Below are 18,093 nucleotides of genomic sequence, written 5' to 3' on the forward strand. Positions count from 1 at the left end.
GGCTGCCTCATTGTGAAGTCTGAAGGTGACTTTAGTAGTGTCTTGGGGTAGTTTACCAAGAGTTGTTATGAGGAAAGTAGGGTAGTGGTCTGTGGTATTATCTGTAATTATGCCTGATTTTAAAGGGGATATGGTGTTGGTCCAGATGTGGTCAAGTAGGGAAACACTAGTCTCTGTAACTCTTGTAGGTTTTGTTACTGTTGGTAGTAACATACAGTTACTCATTGTGTTTGTGAATTCAGTAACGTGTGGGTCCTGGTCTTGCAGGAGATTTATATTGAAGTCACCTGAGAGTAGTAAGTGATCTTTGTTCATGCGTGCATCAGTTATCATACTTCCTAGATTTTGACTAAATTGGCTAATGTTTGACTGTGGAACTCTGTAGATGTTTATCAATGTGAGAGGTTTTTGTAGGTACTTTGATTTGAATTTAGCTATTATATATTCCCCATGTTCATCCCTTGTGCAAGTATTAGTGATACATTCTAGTTGGTCTGAGTAGTATATGGCTGTGCCACCCCCTTGTTGATCTGGCCTACAGTTGTGTATGGCTGTGTAACCAGGAATGGCATAGACATCTGTACTATCAGGCTTTAGCCAGGTTTCAGTTAGTGTAATGATGGACATATTGGCATGTAAGGAATTTAGTAATGCTATGAGGTCATCGTGTCAGGGGCCCGAGACTGTTCAACTGCCTCCCAGCACACATAAGGGGGATTACCAACAGACCCCTGGCAGTCTTCAAGCTGGCACTGGACAAGCACCTAAAGTCAGTTCCTGATCAGCCGGGCTGTGGCTCGTACGTTGGTTTGCGTGCAGCCAGCAGCAACAGCCTGGTTGATCAGGCGCTGATCCACCAGGAGGCCTGGTCACAGACCGGGCCGCGGGGGCGTTGACCCCCGGAACTCTCTCCAGGTAAACTCCAGGTAAACTGGGTTAAAGTTGCTTCCCAAATGTGTGCCCGTCCCTTGTGATATTGGCACTGATATCATCTATTGTGCTTGTATGAAGCATGTGGCTATGTATGCGCGCTGTGCTCCTGTACTATAGTCATCATTTTGATTACAGTAATGCAACATTCTTTGTGATGGTGCTGGTGCCCAGGTGAAGGAAACAACTGAGCTGTTGTAACAATTCAATGAGAGTGTTCCTTGATGAAGGAAGAGCTTCCCTTCTGTGGATCAAACAAGATTGCACCCACTTCCCATTCCCCAGGTACTATATGCCATGGGTTTAGACTTCTCAATGAGGTGGTTTAGTAATTTAGAGTGAATGGAACAAAATAGAAAGACTTGGAGAGCGTGTAAATCTGTAGGGGAAGGAAGACGCGTAAGGGTCGTCCTAGGAAAGGTTGGAGGGAGGGGGTAAAGGAGGTTTTGTGGGTGAGGGGCTTGGACTTACAACTAGTGTGCATGAGTGTGTTAGATAGAAGCAAATGAAGACAAATGGTTTTTGGGACATGGCAAGCTGTTGGAGTGTGAGCAGGGTAATATTTTGTGAAGGGATTCAGGGAAATCAGTTAGCCAGACTTAAGTCCTGGAAGTGGGAAGTACAATGCCTACACTTTAAAGGAGGGGTTTGGGATATTGGCTGTTTGGAGTGATATCTAAACTGTCATATTTGAGCAATTATGCAAAGACAGTGATTATGTATGAATGATGGTGAAAGTGTTGAATGATGATGAAAGTTTTTTCTCTCTTTTTGGTTCATCCTGCCTCAGTGGGAAATGGCTGACGTGTTAAATAAATAATAATAATAATCATGATGGAAGTCTTCAAGTTAAACTGCAGCTAATGCAGGGAAGCCATTGTATAAACATCTGCTTGATGGGAGTACGTATTGGGCAAACATGGTTACATCTTTCCAAGATAGTTGTCATATAGATCAGTATAGCTGCCCCTCGAGGAAAGTTCCTCAATACTGGTAAGGGGATCTTGATTTAACTAACTGGACCTGTGCTCCAGTTCCATGAACTGATTTTGAATGCTGTATGGCTTGTGGGTTTAGAGTTCCCTCCATGAATGTAATAAGTTTATCTGCATATGTGGTGTATAGTACAGCATTTAATTTTACCATTTTATTTAATTCTGCAGTATGGATTATTGCCACAAAGTGTATCATGAAGATTATCAGATATATCTTTACATACGTGCTATCAATCCAAGGAACTGAACCTATACTCCCTTCCTCAGATCGAATCGGTATACCCCATCCTTCAAAATCGGCCTAATTAGTGGGAATACATTCCTCCATTGTCCCATTTAGAGAGATGTCTTGATGGTGATGTGTGGCTCTTGATCCAAAGTTGACCTATCCTCTCCTTCCTTGGATCAAATCAGATTGCCTCCCACCTGCCACCCCGAGTGTCTTTCGGCAAGTGCCTTTGGCAGCCGGTAACTAACTAACGAAATTATCCAAGTATGACTCTTGACATTCATTGCAGTTCACCCGCTACCATTATAAGCATCTTTCACGGTCTCACTTTCCTCAGTAGAAGAGGATAGCCTAAACATGTAGGAGGAAATAGATAACCGTTTTACTTAATGCAAGGTAAATGTAAAAAGAGATAAAGCTATTGCTATGTTGGGTGTAGTTGTAGGTTAAAAATGAGTTTAGTGCTTAGTTTTGATAATAATTGTAGGTTAAAAACTGTATGAATCAGGACAGTTATAGTGGTTAAAAAAACTCGCAAGTGTACGAGGTAAAAAATGTAGAAGGGAAGACTCGTACATAAGAAGATAAAATATTTGCAGTAGGGAAGGTGTGTATGTAGGAGTTTAGTTTAATATGTTTATTATGCACCCCATACCCATCCTGTGGGCGGTAGTCAAAAGATTACAGAGGTACGTAATTGGTCCAGGGACTGGACCTCAAAGTTTTGATAGCTGAGCAAGTTACAGAGGTAATGAATTCACAATTTACAAAGGTAATGAACTCACAATTTACAAAGGTAATGAACGCCAGGTAGGTCTAGTCACAATCATGACAAGTTACAAAGGTATTTACAGATTACAGAGGTACACAATGGGTCCAGGGACCGGGCCCCAAAGTTTTGATGGCTGAACTAGGTACAAGGTAATGAGCTCACAAGTTACAAAGGTAATGAATACTGTAAGAATGGTTACTTACGTTTATACATTGCTACAATCATGAACAAATTTTAGAGTAATGAGCAATTCACACTTCCACACCCGGTCACAACTGTAGTGAGTTATTGGTGCAAATATTGATTGTTGAGTCACACACACACACACACACACACACACACACACACACATATATACAAATTCATACACACACACACATAAACACACACAATTGTGTATGTAGGAGAGAAGACAAGTGGGTGTAAGAAGACATACAAGTGTGTGAGGGGGAGGGAGAGAGGCCTGCCAGTATAAGACCTTCCCACACTGGAGAAGCTACCAGTGCAACAACAACCACTGCTGTCTGGTACGTTATACGCATACTGTATATAGTAAATCTAAATAATATAAACGAAAGAATTTCTGACCCGTATTTGGATATCTTAGACCTCAAAATGAAAATAATATTCTAATGAGAAAATATTCTTCGTGTTTTATAATTAGTTTATCATGCGTGCGGCCAGCACTAACAGCCTGGTTGATCAGGCCGTGATCCACCGTGAGGCCTGGTCACAGGAAGGGCCATGGGGGCATTGATTCCCGAAACCCTCTCCAGGTATGGGTCACCGTAGGAAAGATGAGAGGGAGAAGGAGGTAAAGGTTTTGATAGCTTAGACTGTCACCCACTGTACAATCCTAAATGTAGGTTAGTTGCAATTTTTATTCGTAGAAGTAATGTAGCCTAATCTAACATACAATGACCTGAATTTTATAGGCCAGGAGGTTTAGCACTTTATTTGATTATAATAATATGCGCCAGGTTATTGGTCAGGAATGTGCAGCAGCGTGGATCGTACAGAAACAGACAAACTGAAATGTATTAGAAAACGATGTTATGTGGACGAGTTGCCCAGACAGACAGATGATGGTGGTGGTGCAAGTGTTGTGACAATGGCAGGCAGGTGGTGACCTATCATGCAGCTGGGTGAAGGGTCGCGACAGGTGGGACAGCCATGCTGGAGTCACGTCCAGTGTCTCAGGTCACAGCAACACTCTCACTGCACAGCCCTCGTCTGCACCTGCGACAGGTAAGTCCTCCTCTTCCTCCTTACAAGTGTATTATATCATTAATAGCAGGAGATAGAATGGAAAGAATGAAACCTGTAAAGAATGAAATTGAGAGAAAAACAAATGTGGTGATGAAAAGAAGGAGAGCGAATCAGAAATTAGAGGAATACCGTCAATAAAGAGAGGAATAGTATTAATGAAAACTGGATGATGCGAACAATGAATTGAGAGTATAGCACAAGAGAGGAAATGGGATATTATTTAGTGGTATTTAGGTCATTCACTCTTCATTCTTACTTTATCTCTTCTGTCATTAAGACTCCTCAAATATGTGTTGGCTGTCTTCTGAATACCCTGTTCTCTAGGTACACCACTATTCTCCTGATTATCTTTTTCCATTATTTAAGACAATGCACATGTCAAGGTTACAAGTTTGTAGTTCAGTTCGTGTTTGTACCACTTGCTCGAATAGTTTTAAATACATTCCCTGTTTTCTATCTTCATAGTCATTGTCCTGTTATCAGTGACAGTTTTTTTTTTTTTTTGCTAGTGACTCACAGTGTGTATGCACTTACCTAGTTGTACATATGTAGCTGTGTTTTCAAAGGTCTATTTAAAATGTTTGATCCCCCTCTTAGTTCTTACTGACCTACTTTACTGATGATCCCTAGTCTCCAGAGCGTGAGCACACCTATTCTTGGAACTGTGTTCGCTTCCACCGCTTCTTCATCTAGGTTATTCGGCTTATTTACCACCATGAGGTTGAAAATGTACTCCCTAACGTTCCAGAGGATCTTACATCTTTAGCTGTCATCTGTCTCCCCTGGGCCCACTCTGTGTATTCCATACAGCCTATCCCCTCTTCATGATCACTACTCTCCTGATCCTCATCTTTTCATGTGATTTTAGATAAGGTTTGTTAATTCTTTCCTTGTAGTTTAATTCCTTCAGTTCTGGTATCAGTCATCTCGAATCTTCAATAAAGACCTCTTTGAGCTTTCTAATAAATTGTCCACACACTTCCCTGTTGTCCTTTGTCAGTTCACCCCCTCTGTTGAGCCTTATTACTTGGCACCTTATTGTCTTCTTTGTTTTATGTTGCTGTGCAACAGCTTAACCTCTGGTTTAACTAACACTGCACTTATTTTAATTGTATTTTTTCTTCTCTTCTTATCCTTGCATTATAATTCTTAGCTCTGCTGCCTATTCCAATCTTTTCTGCCATGCATCTTTGCTTGATGTCTGGGAAGGATGGTCTGGCAGAAATATGAGAGCCTTTTCACTCTGCAAGCATGTGCGGAGGAGGGCTAGAGATTGTAAAATATAATATATACATGTTAGCACACATGCTGGATTGAGGCACTCATTGTGCTGTGACTGTCTACAGCGGTTTCCAGCAATATGGGGAGCGGTGTACCCGCAACTTGTTGGGTGAGTTTGACCTGCAATGTCTACTGTAGACCGCTAGCTAATGTATTGAATATTTTTGACGATTTCAACTGCCTGTTCTGTCACTGCTACTACTCCTTGCTTTCTCACAGCTGCTACTGCTACTATTTGTTTTGCCACTGTAGCAGCTGTCATGTATTGTATATGGGTAGCAGTTTAATTTGTTGTACTTGGGTTTTCCGTGCTTATATTTTATTGAGATATCACATGTATTGTTGCAGGTTTACATTGTATCGTAACTGCACTATGTACCGGTTGTATTGTGGTAGGTTGTATAGTGTATGGTAATTGTATTATGTACGGGTTGTATTGTGATAGGTTGTATATTGAATAACTGTACTATGTACAGATTGCATTAGGATATGTTGTATACTGTATGGTAGATGTACTGTATATGGGTTGTATTGTGGTAGGGTGTGTATTATATAGCAGTTGTACTATTAAGGGGTTGTATCATGGTAGGTTGTGTATGGTAACTGGTGTGTATGGATTGCATTGTGGTACAATGTATAGTAATTGTACTATATATGGATTATAGTATAGTGAGTTGCATATTTTTATGATAGTTGTATTATGTATGGGTTGTTCTGTGGTACTTTTTTGTATGGTGGTTGCATTATATATGATAATTGTAATATGTATGGGTTATATTGCGGTGAGTTGTTGAGTGTATTGTTGTTGCACAATGTACGGGTTGTATTATGGCAGGTTGTACCAGGACTAGCAGACTGTATGTTGTACCAGGACTAGCAGACTGTATGTTGTACCAGGACTGTAACAGACTGTATGTTGTACCAGGACTAGCAGACTGTATGTTGTACCAGGACTGTAACAGACTATATTGTACCAGGACTGTAACAGACTGTATGTTGTACCAGGACTGTAACAGATTGTATGTTGTACCAGGACTGTAACAGATTGTATGTTGTGTTGTGCCAGAACTGTAACAAACTTAACGTTGTGTTGCACCAGGGCTACAGCAGTGGGAGATGTTGCTGATCGCCTTGTTCGTCACCCTGCTCTTCCTCGCTGTCTTCCTGGGCTGCATCTACTTCCTTGTATCCAGACTTGCTAGGTAGGTACTACTCTTTAATTATATTACTTATAATGAATTAATCATATTTATTTCTAACATACGTATATTTATTTGTTCCTATTTGAGCACAGGAGTTATAGTACAGAGCTTGCCGTTAAGGTACGCAATTTCCTTCTTGCAGGCGGTACCGTCAGACCCTTCCCGCGGGAGAGCTAGTCCCCGGTAGTTTCCAAGACAGCTCCCCCAGCAGCAAGCGAGGTAGCATCGAGGACACCAGCATCAAGAGTATCCGGATTGCGGAGACTCAGCTGGTGACTGGGGCCATGGAGAGCAAGATGGTGGAGCAGATGGCGCTGACAGGTCAGCTGGAGGGCAGAGAGTTGGTGCTTGATGCAGAGAGGCTGTGGCCTGCCTCGCCTACGCTGCCTGCCACACAATTTATTCTTCCCCTCCAGTACCAACACAACACCATTGGTAACAGCAACAGACCATGTGGATGTTTGTATACACACCAGATCTATTTGTCTTAGAATGAGTTTCCATTCCTCTGGTGGTTCCACAGGATGGGTATGGAGTGCATAAAGATACTAAACTAACTTCCCAAGTTAGCCTCTATACAAAAAAAGTATAATTCGAGGCCTATAGTGTGTGTGTGTGTGTGTGTGTGTGTGTGTGTGTGTGTGTACTCACCTAGTTAAGGTTGCAGGGGTCGAGTCCGAGCTCCTGGCCCCGCCTCTTCACTGATCGCTACTAGGTCACTCTCCCTGAACCGTGAGCTTTATAATACCTCTGCTTAAAGCTATGTATGGATCCTGCCTCCACTACATCGCTTCCCAAACTATTCCACTTACTGACTACTCTGTGGCTGAAGAAATACTTCCTAACATCCCTGTGATTCATCTGTGTCTTCAACTTCCAACTGTGTCCCCTTGTTACTGTGTCCAATCTCTGGAACATCCTGTCTTTGTCCACCTTGTCAATTCCTCTCAGTATTTTGTATGTCGTTATCATGTCCTCCCTATCTCTCCTGTCCTCCAGCGTCGTCAGGTTGATTTCCCTTAACCTCTTCTCGTAGGACATACGTCATAGCTCTGGGACTAGTCTTGTTGCAAACCTTTGCACTTTCTCTAGTTTCTTTACGTGCTTGGCTAGGTGTGGGTTCCAAACTGGTGCCGCATGCTCCAATATGGGCCTAACGTACACAGTGTACAGGGTCCTGAACGATTCCTTATGTGTGTGTGTGTGTGTGTGTGTGTGTGTGTGTGTGTGTGTGTGTGTGTGTGTGTGTGTGTGTGTGTGTGTGTGTGTGTGTGTGTGTGCGCGGTTTGGAAGTTCGTATCAGTTGAGTATTCTCGCAAATGACAAGGTTTGCGTCTGTGTGTAGAGGAAGGTTTAAGTAATATACACACTACAAAGAGGAATGGCAGCTATATTTTGGAGATAACAAGAGCTTCATTTTGATTATAATAATAATAATGGAGATAACAAGAGCTTCCAGATTATTGTATAGAATAGGTATAGTCAGTATTTACACTACATATCCAAGTATATCATACGATGCAGCCAAGTAATAGTGCTGTCACATTCCAGAAAATGCAATACTACATACATATGCTTGAGGGGTACTCCTGGTAACGTCACCTCAGATTACACATGCCTAATATAGTTCCTGAATCATTCAGGACCTCCAAAATTCTGCCCTTTATCTCAAGAAGGGACAAAATGACTAACGCAGCCAGGATTTCAATCTGGAGTGGGGTGGGGAAAACATCAAAGAAATCATTTAAAAAAATGTGAATTTCAGAATATATGTGAAATATCTTAAGCTATTGTGGTCACTGGTCAATATAACAGTAAAATTAGCCAATAATTGAAAAAATGTCTTTGTATCCGGGGGGCTTAGGCCTCTCTGTGGCTACGCCACTAGACACACATGACCTTACCTGGACGGTGTTCCGGGGGTCAACGCCATGACTGACATTAGTTTCCCTACACAACCTCTCCGCCCAGTCGCATTCTCCTCGTATAACTGTTTACCATGTCTTGTCAACTGTCAGTAACCTACGCAACAATATTTCCATTGCCATCTTCAACAATTATTTACTGATCGTATTTGTATTCGACAGTTTACTTGACCAAGGGCATTGTCCCATATGGGTACACCAGGGCCGGGTTAGGAGTAGGCTAGCCAGGCAGCTACCCAAAAATATTAAAGCCAAAAAAATAAATAAATAAAATACACTCCCCCCAAAAATTATGTGTAGCAAGTTATAATGTTACTTATAGTAAATCAGTTGTATCTGCCACCACTGTGGAAGTTTTAAACAAATATTTTAAATGATATTGGTACTGGTCTGTCAGGGCGCCTAAACATAAGCCTGACCAAGGCACCCAAATTTGTCTGCCCTGTACTGCAGGGCAGTTAAGGTCATACTGTGGAAGGTGAGTCTATGATGGGAGGGAGAAATACAACCAGAACATACACACATACTATACCATTAATTCTCACAGCCATTACACCCTTCGAAGGGAAGAAAGTACTTTATTGCTGTTGAAGGGCTTTTGATCCAAGGAATTGGATCACACTTGATTAACTTTCTAAGCACCGTATGACCCTGAGGGTTCATACAACTTTTACGAAGATTTACTATAATTTAATAAATAACAATAAGAAAGTATAATTTCAAGTAATAATTAAGAAACAATATTCTTTATATGACCTATATTTGGAGTTAATCTGGCTGTGCTTCACATAAGAAGGTGATGGAATTAGAAAACAAGCTCAACGTCTTTAATCATGGCTAATTAATGTGTGGTAAGTCATAATCTGGCCTTCAGAGTGACAGTGGGAAATCCATGAAAGAAAGCATGTTACTTTACATAGATGACTGATTGTATTTTTAGATTTTCAGACAATGAAAATGGGAAGTAGCCTTGGCTCTGCGGCGGACACGTCGAGCCTGTCTGGTCAGAGCAGCAGTGGTGGGTCACGGTCATCACGGGGGTGGCAGTCTATCTCCACTGAGCAGGAGCTTGATAATTATATCCCCAGTTGGCGATATTATCGCGTACCAACTGCCTCCAGGTGAATATCAATGCCTCTTCTTCAGTTTGTTGATAGTGGAGTTCATTACATTTGTAAATTGTGAGTTCATTACCTTTGTAAATTGTGAGTTCATTACCTTTGTAAATTGTGAATTCATTACCTCTGTAACTTGCTCAGCTATCAAAACTTTGGAGTCCAGTCCCTGGACCAATTATGTACCTCTAATCTTTTGACTACCGCCCACAGGATGGGTATGGGGTGCATAATAAACATATTAAACTAACTGTTGATACAGGTAAACTCCAGGGAAGCCCTCCTGATGAATTCTCTTGATATTTCGAGATTGCTATTATTATTATTATTATTATTATTATTATTATTATTATTATTATTATTATTATTATTATTATTATTATTATTTATCCTTGAAGGCATGAATGATACTTTACGGTCAGTGTTTTTTTTTCCGCTATGTTACGTATGTGCCATACTTAAAGAATATCTTTTAACGATTTAGATTTTTAGATTTTGCCAGAACTAAAAGCCATAAATGAAATCGAAAGAAACCCAAAGTATTTCTTCTCCTATGCCAAATCAAAATCGAGAACAACGTCCAGTATTGGGCCCCTACTTAAACAAGATGGGTCCTACACAGATGACAACAAGGAAATGAGTGAGCTACTCAAGTCCCAATATGACTCAGTTTTTAGCAAGCCGCTAACCAGACTGAGAGTCGAAGATCAAAATGAATTTTTTATGAGAGAGCCACAAAATTTGATTAACACAAGCCTATCCGATGTTATCCTGACGCCAAATGACTTCGAACAGGCGATAAATGACATGCCCATGCACTCTGCCCCAGGGCCAGACTCATGGAACTCTGTGTTCATCAAGAACTGCAAGAAGCCCCTATCACGAGCCTTTTCCATCCTATGGAGAGGGAGCATGGACACGGGGGTCGTCCCACAGTTACTAAAAACAACAGACATAGCCCCACTCCACAAAGGGGGCAGTAAAGCAACAGCAAAGAACTACAGACCAATAGCACTAACATCCCATATCATAAAAATCTTTGAAAGGGTCCTAAGAAGCAAGATCACCACGCATCTAGAAACCCATCAGTTACACAACCCAGGGCAACATGGGTTTAGAACAGGTCGCTCCTGTCTGTCTCAACTATTGGATCACTACGACAAGGTCCTAAATGCACTAGAAGACAAAAAGAATGCAGATGTAATATATACAGACTTTGCAAAAGCCTTCGACAAGTGTGACCATGGCGTAATAGCGCACAAAATGCGTGCTAAAGGAATAACAGGAAAAGTCGGTCGATGGATCTATAATTTCCTCACTAACAGAACACAGAGAGTAGTCGTCAACAGAGTAAAGTCCGAGGCAGCTACGGTGAAAAGCTCTGTTCCACAAGGCACAGTACTCGCTCCCATCTTGTTCCTCATCCTTATATCCGACATAGACAAGGATGTCAGCCACAGCACCGTGTCTTCCTTTGCAGATGACACCCGAATCTGCATGACAGTGTCTTCCATTGCAGACACTGCAAAGCTCCAGGCAGACATCAACCAAATCTTTCAGTGGGCTGCAGAAAACAATATGAAGTTCAACGATGAGAAATTTCAATTACTCAGATATGGTAAACATGAGGAAATTAAATCTTCATCAGAGTACAAAACAAATTCTGGCCACAAAATAGAGCGAAACACCAACGTCAAAGACCTGGGAGTGATCATGTCGGAGGATCTCACCTTCAAGGACCATAACATTGTATCAATCGCATCTGCTAGAAAAATGACAGGATGGATAATGAGAACCTTCAAAACTAGGGAGGCCAAGCCCATGATGACACTCTTCAGGTCACTTGTTCTATCTAGGCTGGAATATTGCTGCACACTAACAGCACCTTTCAAGGCAGGTGAAATTGCCGACCTAGAAAATGTACAGAGAACTTTCACGGCGCGCATAACGGAGATAAAACACCTCAATTATTGGGAGCGCTTGAGGTTCCTAAACCTGTATCCGAAGTGGCTAGTTTATTGTGCACCCCATATCCATCCTGTGGACGGTAGCGCGAGAGCATATGGATACACAAAAGGCCTAGGAACTAGGCCCCAAAGGGTTAACAGGAATACATATGGATTTATATCTACATATCTATAGTTCACTTATCTGTTACAAGCAAATTTAGGAAATTTGCTTAGTATATCTGGTATCTTATTTTCATTAATAAGATATCTTGACATGTCACATAGGTTATTATACTGTCTGTCTCTGTATTCCTCAATAAGTGGACAATTAAGCACATAGTGTTCAGTGACCATATGCCTGATCACATAATTTACATTTAGTTTGATCATCATCTGTGTCTCTCCCAAACTGCCAGAAGTACTTGTAACTAAGCCTAAGCCTGGCCACTACAACATCAGTCAGTCTGTTCACATTGCAAGTTGCTCCATAAACATACTTATCTACGTTCATGTTATCATAGTGGGTTATAGATCTACTCAGGCTTCTAACTGCATTCCTATAACAATCATTTTCATTATTTACTTCTCTCCTAATATTATTCCTAATGCTAGACACAGTTATACCAAAGTTATATTCTACATTCTCCTTCTGGGTACTCTTCTTGGCTAACATATCAACTTTATCATGAAGGAGTAATCCAATGTGTGATGGGATCCATAGCAATTGTACATTAATTCCTTTGTCCCTAATTTTTGAGTATCTATACCTGGCTTCCCCAATGAGCATGTTGTTGGAGTCATTACATGAGTCAAGAGCCTTCAATGATGACATAGAATCAGTAATGATGATAGAGTCAAGCTCAGTGTCATAGGTTAGCTTTAGCGCCACTAGGATTGCAAACAATTCAGTTTGCAGTGTAGACGCCCAGTTGTTAATTCTTATGCCTAACTCAACAAATTTATTATGGTTCTTAACTAGGGAGTTGGCAACAAGAGCAGATGCAGCCCTGCCAGAAGACTCCTGTTTAGATCCATCAGTGTATATAACTTGTGATAACTTATTACTACCGGCTAGGTGAGAAATTTCTTCTTGAGCAGTTGCTCTAACAAGAGATTTAAGGAAGGGATTACTAGCAATGAGCTTCTTGGGAGGGACTTGTAGGTATGTGATATTAAATGAACACATCTTCCATGGAGGGGTGAAATGCTCTTGTTGCCTACAGTGATACAGTTCATGCAAGTTATAAAACTTAATGCAATTGCACGTTTTCACAATCCATTTAGATCTGTGTATTTACCTCTAGACACTTGGTAAGATTCACTGTGACAGTGTCTGGTTCGTTTCTCAACATTCTAATACCGAGTACAGTGTTAATTTCAACAATCCTATCACTGATACTAGAAATACCAAGCTTAAAACTTTCAATAATTGTATATCTTTACAAAAGTTTTGCAACGAAAATGGCGAGTCAACTGAGAGCTGTTATGTATTTATTGCTGTCATAGCAGTATCACCCTCACCATTCTCACCTGAGATGGCGCAAGCAAACCATGTCACCTACACACAGTTGCTTAAGTAACAAACTCCATACGTCACAAAAGAACTCATTAATGACGCCAGAGGCGTCGCTAGAGTTGGTGTCACCCGGGGCGGAATCTCTGGTGTCACCCGGGGCGAAATCTCTGGTGTCACCTGGGGCAGCATCTTTGGTGTCACCCGCATGAAATTCAAGGGCGAGGGAATGGGGGGAGTAAACTCCAGTTACGTCACTACTTGATGACCAGTGACTAATGTTTAACAATAGGAACGTTTAAGGGCCATAAACTAAACAGGAGAATACTTCTCAACTTTATTAATGATAAAATAAATAATCGTAGTAATATTGAGGAAACATAAACTCAAATATCACTTTGAGTACAGGCAACAGATCCTACATTTATTCACCTTCAACAATGCAAAAAACAAAAAAAAACTTGAAAAATAAAGAAAAACATTGTAATATCAGAGAAACGCTAGTTCCGATTTGATCTTGAGTACAGGTAACATCTCAGTGAATCTGATCTTACATTTGACCTTGAGTACAGGTAACATCTCAGTGAATCTGATCTTACATTTGATCTTGAGTACAGGTAACATCTCAGTGAATCTGATCTTACATTTGACCTTGAGTACAGGTAACATCTCAGTGAATCTGATCTTACATTTGACCTTGAGTACAGGTAACATCTCAGTGAATCTGATCTTACATTTGACCTTGAGTACAGGTAACATCTCAGTGAATTTGATCTTACATTTGACCTTGAGTACAGGTAACATCTCAGTGAATCTGATCTTACATTTGACCTTGAGTACAGGTAACATCTCAGTGAATCTGATCTTACATTTGACCTTGAGTACAGGTAACATCTCAGTGAATCTGATCTTACATTTGACCTTGAGTACAGGTAGCATCTCAGTGAATCTGATCTTACATTTTCTTACCTTCAATTATGCAAAATCATCTATCACATCAAAATCAATGATTTTCCCTACATAGACTTATTTGTACTTTGTTATTATATAATAGGCTATATAGAAACGAAGGATTCTTCTCTTACGTTGGTGCAACACTGTTTTGTGCATTAGTGTCACCTTTAGAGACTGGTGTCACCCATTAAATGGTGTCACCCATTAAATGGTGTCACCCGGGGCGGCCCCCCCCCCCGCCCCCCCTTACGAGGTCCCTGAATGACGCATATTATCTGTCCGGTACTTCCTGTATAGAGATAGTGTAACTTGTATCTCTGAGAGAATGAGAAGTTTTCAATTTTATCTTGAAGTCTGTCTTTAAAATAACCTAGAGACTGTTGCATTGCGTTCCATACACTTATACTCGTATATCATATATCCTTCTTTAACCAGTCTAACAATTTAGTAATTTTAGTAATTTAAGCATACAAACAGAGGTACAAAAAATACAGGTAAGAGCAGCATGCCAAAGCCACTTATATGCATAGCATTACGGGCTGGCTTAAAATTAACTTAAGATTAACTAAGCAATGATGAAATCAGTGATAAAACATTATTGTAAACAGATAACTATAAAGCACAAATGAGTATTACAAAGACAGGTCATATGGTTGCTTGCATTGCTGTACATTCAGTCGAATGGAGTATTCTGTTAGGTAGTGTATTTAAAAAAATAATAGTTAGATTGGGTCCTAGGTTTAACATTTGTGTGATATAATTGTGAGTAACATATAGGATATACAATTTATAAGGTTCAGTTATTCAGTATTTATTTGATTTTGAGTGAGTAAGTGATCTTTGAGAAGAGACTTGAATTTATAAACAGGTAGTGTTTCTTTTATATTTACAGGTAATGAATTCCAGATTTTAGGGCCTTTTATGTGCATTGAGTTTTTGCATAGCGTGAGATGGACACGAGGAACATCAAAGAGTGATCTGTGCCTTGTGTTATGGTCATGTGTTCTGTTGAGGTTGGCAAGGAGATGTTTGAGGGGAGGGTTAATATCAGAGTTAAGTGTTCTATGTATGTAATAGGTGCAATAATAAGTATGGATGTTTTGTATGGTGAGTAGGTTGAGTGTTTTGAATATTGGTGGAGTGTGTTGCCTGTAGTGAGAATTTATCATTCTAACTGCAGCCTTTTGTTGGGTAATTAGTGGTCTGAGATGGTTAATTGTTGTTGAGCCCCATGCACAAATTCCATAGGTGAGATAGGGGTAAATAAGAGAGTGATATAGGGCCAGGAGGGCTGACTGTGGAACATAGTACCGTATCTTCGATAGTATGCCTACAGTCTTGGAGATTTTCTTAGAAATTTGTTGTAAATGTGTATGAAATTTGAGTCTATTATCGAGGTGGATTCCTAGGAATTTTCCCTCTGTTAGCTTTGTGATAGGTGATACGTTTATTGTTATGTTAAGAGGTACATCTGTAGCTCTGTTACCAAATTAAGTTATATCTGATTTTAATATTATATTCTTAAAGCTAAATATATTACATTATATGAAAAAAATCAGTATATTGATAGTAGTTTTTTCCATCATGTTAATTTTCATATACGTTTTCCAGCATCAATTTGCAATCGTTCTCTGTAAGCTTACAACTGGTATTTAATTTTGTTGGTTTAGGTAAATGTGTTGGGTTGCTAACGATATATATATATATATATATATATATATATATATATATATATATATATATATATATATATATATATATATATATATATATATATATATATATTTTTTTTTTTATTATTATTATCACACCGGCCGATTCCCACCAAGGCAGGGTGGCCCGAAAAAGAAAAACTTTCACCATCATTCACTCCATCACTGTCTTGCCAGAAGGGTGCTTTACACTACAGTTTTTAAACTGCAACATTAACACCCCTCCTTCAGAGTGCAGGCACTGTACTTCCCATCTCCAGGACTCAAGTCCGGCCTGCCGGTTTCCCTGAATCCCTTCATAAATGTTACTTTGCTCACACTCCAACAGCACGTCAAGTATTAAAAACCATTTGTCTCCATTCACTCCTATCAAACACGCTCACGCATGCCTGCTGGAAGTCCAAGCCCCTCGCACACAAAACCTCCTTTACCCCCTCCCTCCAACCCTTCCTAGGCCGACCCCTACCCCGCCTTCCTTCCACTACAGACTGATATATATATATATATATAAATATATATATATATATAAATATAATATATATAAATATATATATATATATATATATATATAATATATATAAATATATATATATAAATATATATATATATATATATAAATATATATATATATATAATGTGTGTTTCCTCTACAGAAGCGCAGGCAGAGTGTATCGTCCACTGCTGCTCAAGACTTCTACTTTCTCTGAGAGTGATGAATCTCCATGACTGATGAACTTATGCGACACATCATTACTTCCATGCATGGATGTCATTCTTATTACAGTTTAATTTGGAACAATGAACTGAAAAGAAAAAAAATCACGAAAACATCAGTGTTTATGATATTTTCGTTACATTAATATAAAGTTAAATCTACAAGGATCCCAATGAAAATAAGTAACTTTGACTTTTTTTAATTATCCTAGGTAATTTACACCCGTTACTAGGTATGATAATTGTACTTATGTGTACTTGTACCCAAATAAACTTGCTATCATAGATTGTTGCGTAGGTGGCAGACTTGTCGGCTGGCTAGCGCGCAGCGTTACTAGCTTGGCTGAGTCAGGGCATCTGATTGGCTACTGGGGAACCAAGTAATCTTATTGGCTGCTGGGGAACCAAGTCATCTTATTGGCTACAGGGGAACCAAAGCATTTTATTGACTGCTGGGGAATCAAGGTATCTGATTGGCTGTTGGGGAGCCCGGTCGTATGTGGCTGCAATCCGGTATACACGGAGGGTGTTACAGGGGACAACGCCCCCGCGGCCCGGTCCATGACCAGGCCTCGCGGTGGATCAGGGCCTGATCTACCAGGCTGCTAATGCTGGCCACACACAGACCGACATACGAGCCGCAGTCCGGCTGGTCAGGAACTCACTTTAAGTGCCTGTCCAGCCCCTCTTGAAGACAGACAGGGGTGTATTGGTAATCCCCCATTTGTATGCTGAGAGGCAGTTGAACAATCTTGGGCCCCTAACACTTATTGTGCCGTCTCAGCCTACTAATGGCGCCCCTGCTTTTCATGGGGGGGGATGTTGCACCACCTGCCGAGTCTTTTGCTTTCGTAGGGAGTTACATATTTCCGTATGCAGATTTGGGATTAGTCTCTAGGGTTTTCCAAGTGTATATTATCATTATCTTTCTCGCCTGTGTTCCAAGGAGTACAGGCAAGGGACTTCAGTCGTTCACAGTAATTCAGGTACTTTATTGTACCTATACGTGCAGTGAAAGTTAGGTTAAAGATAAGTTTCTAGGGCAGAAGTTTCATGAAGACATCATCACCTGCATACATGAAGACAGAGAAATGCCTTTAGGGGCTCCAGGTAAACTCCAGGATGCCCGTAATTGCGTCGTCTTAGGATTCACTACCATGTACTGACTTCGTTTTCCTTTTAAATGATCATGTATAGGAGTGAAGCTGATTCATTACCTCTGTAACTTGCCATGATTGTGACCAGATCTACCTGGAGTTCATTACCTTTGTAACTAGTTCAGCTATCATAACTTTGGGGTCCAGTCACTGGACCCATTATGTACCTTTGCAATCTTTTGACTACCGCCCACAGGATGAGTATGGGGTGCATAATAATGATATTAAAATGAAGTGTGTGTGTGTGTGGTGTGTGTGTGACTCAACAATCAATATTTGCACCAATAACTCATTACAGTTGTGACCGGGTGTGGAAGTGTGAATTGCTCATTACTCTATAATTTGTTCATGATTGTAGCCATGTATAAACGTAAGT

General features: G+C 40.3%; 1 protein-coding gene across 6 annotated transcripts; it reads left to right on the forward strand.

Annotated features, from left to right (window-relative positions):
- The first annotated feature begins 3,334 nt into the window (after positions 1–3,334).
- LOC128693925 (uncharacterized) lies at positions 3,335–16,753 on the forward strand. Of its 6 annotated transcripts, none has more exons than XM_053783821.2 (8): positions 3,380–3,453; positions 3,611–3,740; positions 3,907–4,174; positions 5,542–5,585; positions 6,576–6,678; positions 6,821–7,113; positions 9,544–9,724; positions 16,500–16,753. In XM_053783821.2, exons 3-8 carry the CDS (start codon positions 4,062–4,064, stop codon positions 16,570–16,572), a joined length of 807 nt encoding a protein of 268 aa, XP_053639796.1. In that variant the 5' UTR covers positions 3,380–3,453; positions 3,611–3,740; positions 3,907–4,061; the 3' UTR covers positions 16,573–16,753. The 6 variants fall into 6 exon arrangements, with proteins under 6 accessions (XP_053639799.1, XP_053639796.1, XP_053639795.1 ...); XM_053783820.2 differs by having other exon boundaries at positions 3,387–3,453; positions 3,611–3,702; XM_053783823.2 differs by having other exon boundaries at positions 3,437–3,453; positions 3,591–3,702.
- The last annotated feature ends 1,340 nt before the right edge of the window (positions 16,754–18,093 follow it).

This window comes from Cherax quadricarinatus, chromosome 33 (genome assembly GCF_038502225.1).
Source record: "Cherax quadricarinatus isolate ZL_2023a chromosome 33, ASM3850222v1, whole genome shotgun sequence".
NCBI lineage: Eukaryota > Metazoa > Arthropoda > Malacostraca > Decapoda > Parastacidae > Cherax > Cherax quadricarinatus.

Coding starts and splice junctions, on each gene's coding strand:
- LOC128693925 (XM_053783824.2), top strand. CDS start 4,062: ATGCAGCTGGGTGAAGGGTCGCGACAGGTGGGACAGCCATGCTGGAGT. Junction 7,114..9,543: donor GTACCAACACAACACCATTG/GTAACAGCAACA, acceptor TTGTATTTTTAG/ATTTTCAGACAATGAAAATG. Junction 9,725..16,499: donor CGCGTACCAACTGCCTCCAG/GTGAATATCAAT, acceptor TTTCCTCTACAG/AAGCGCAGGCAGAGTGTATC.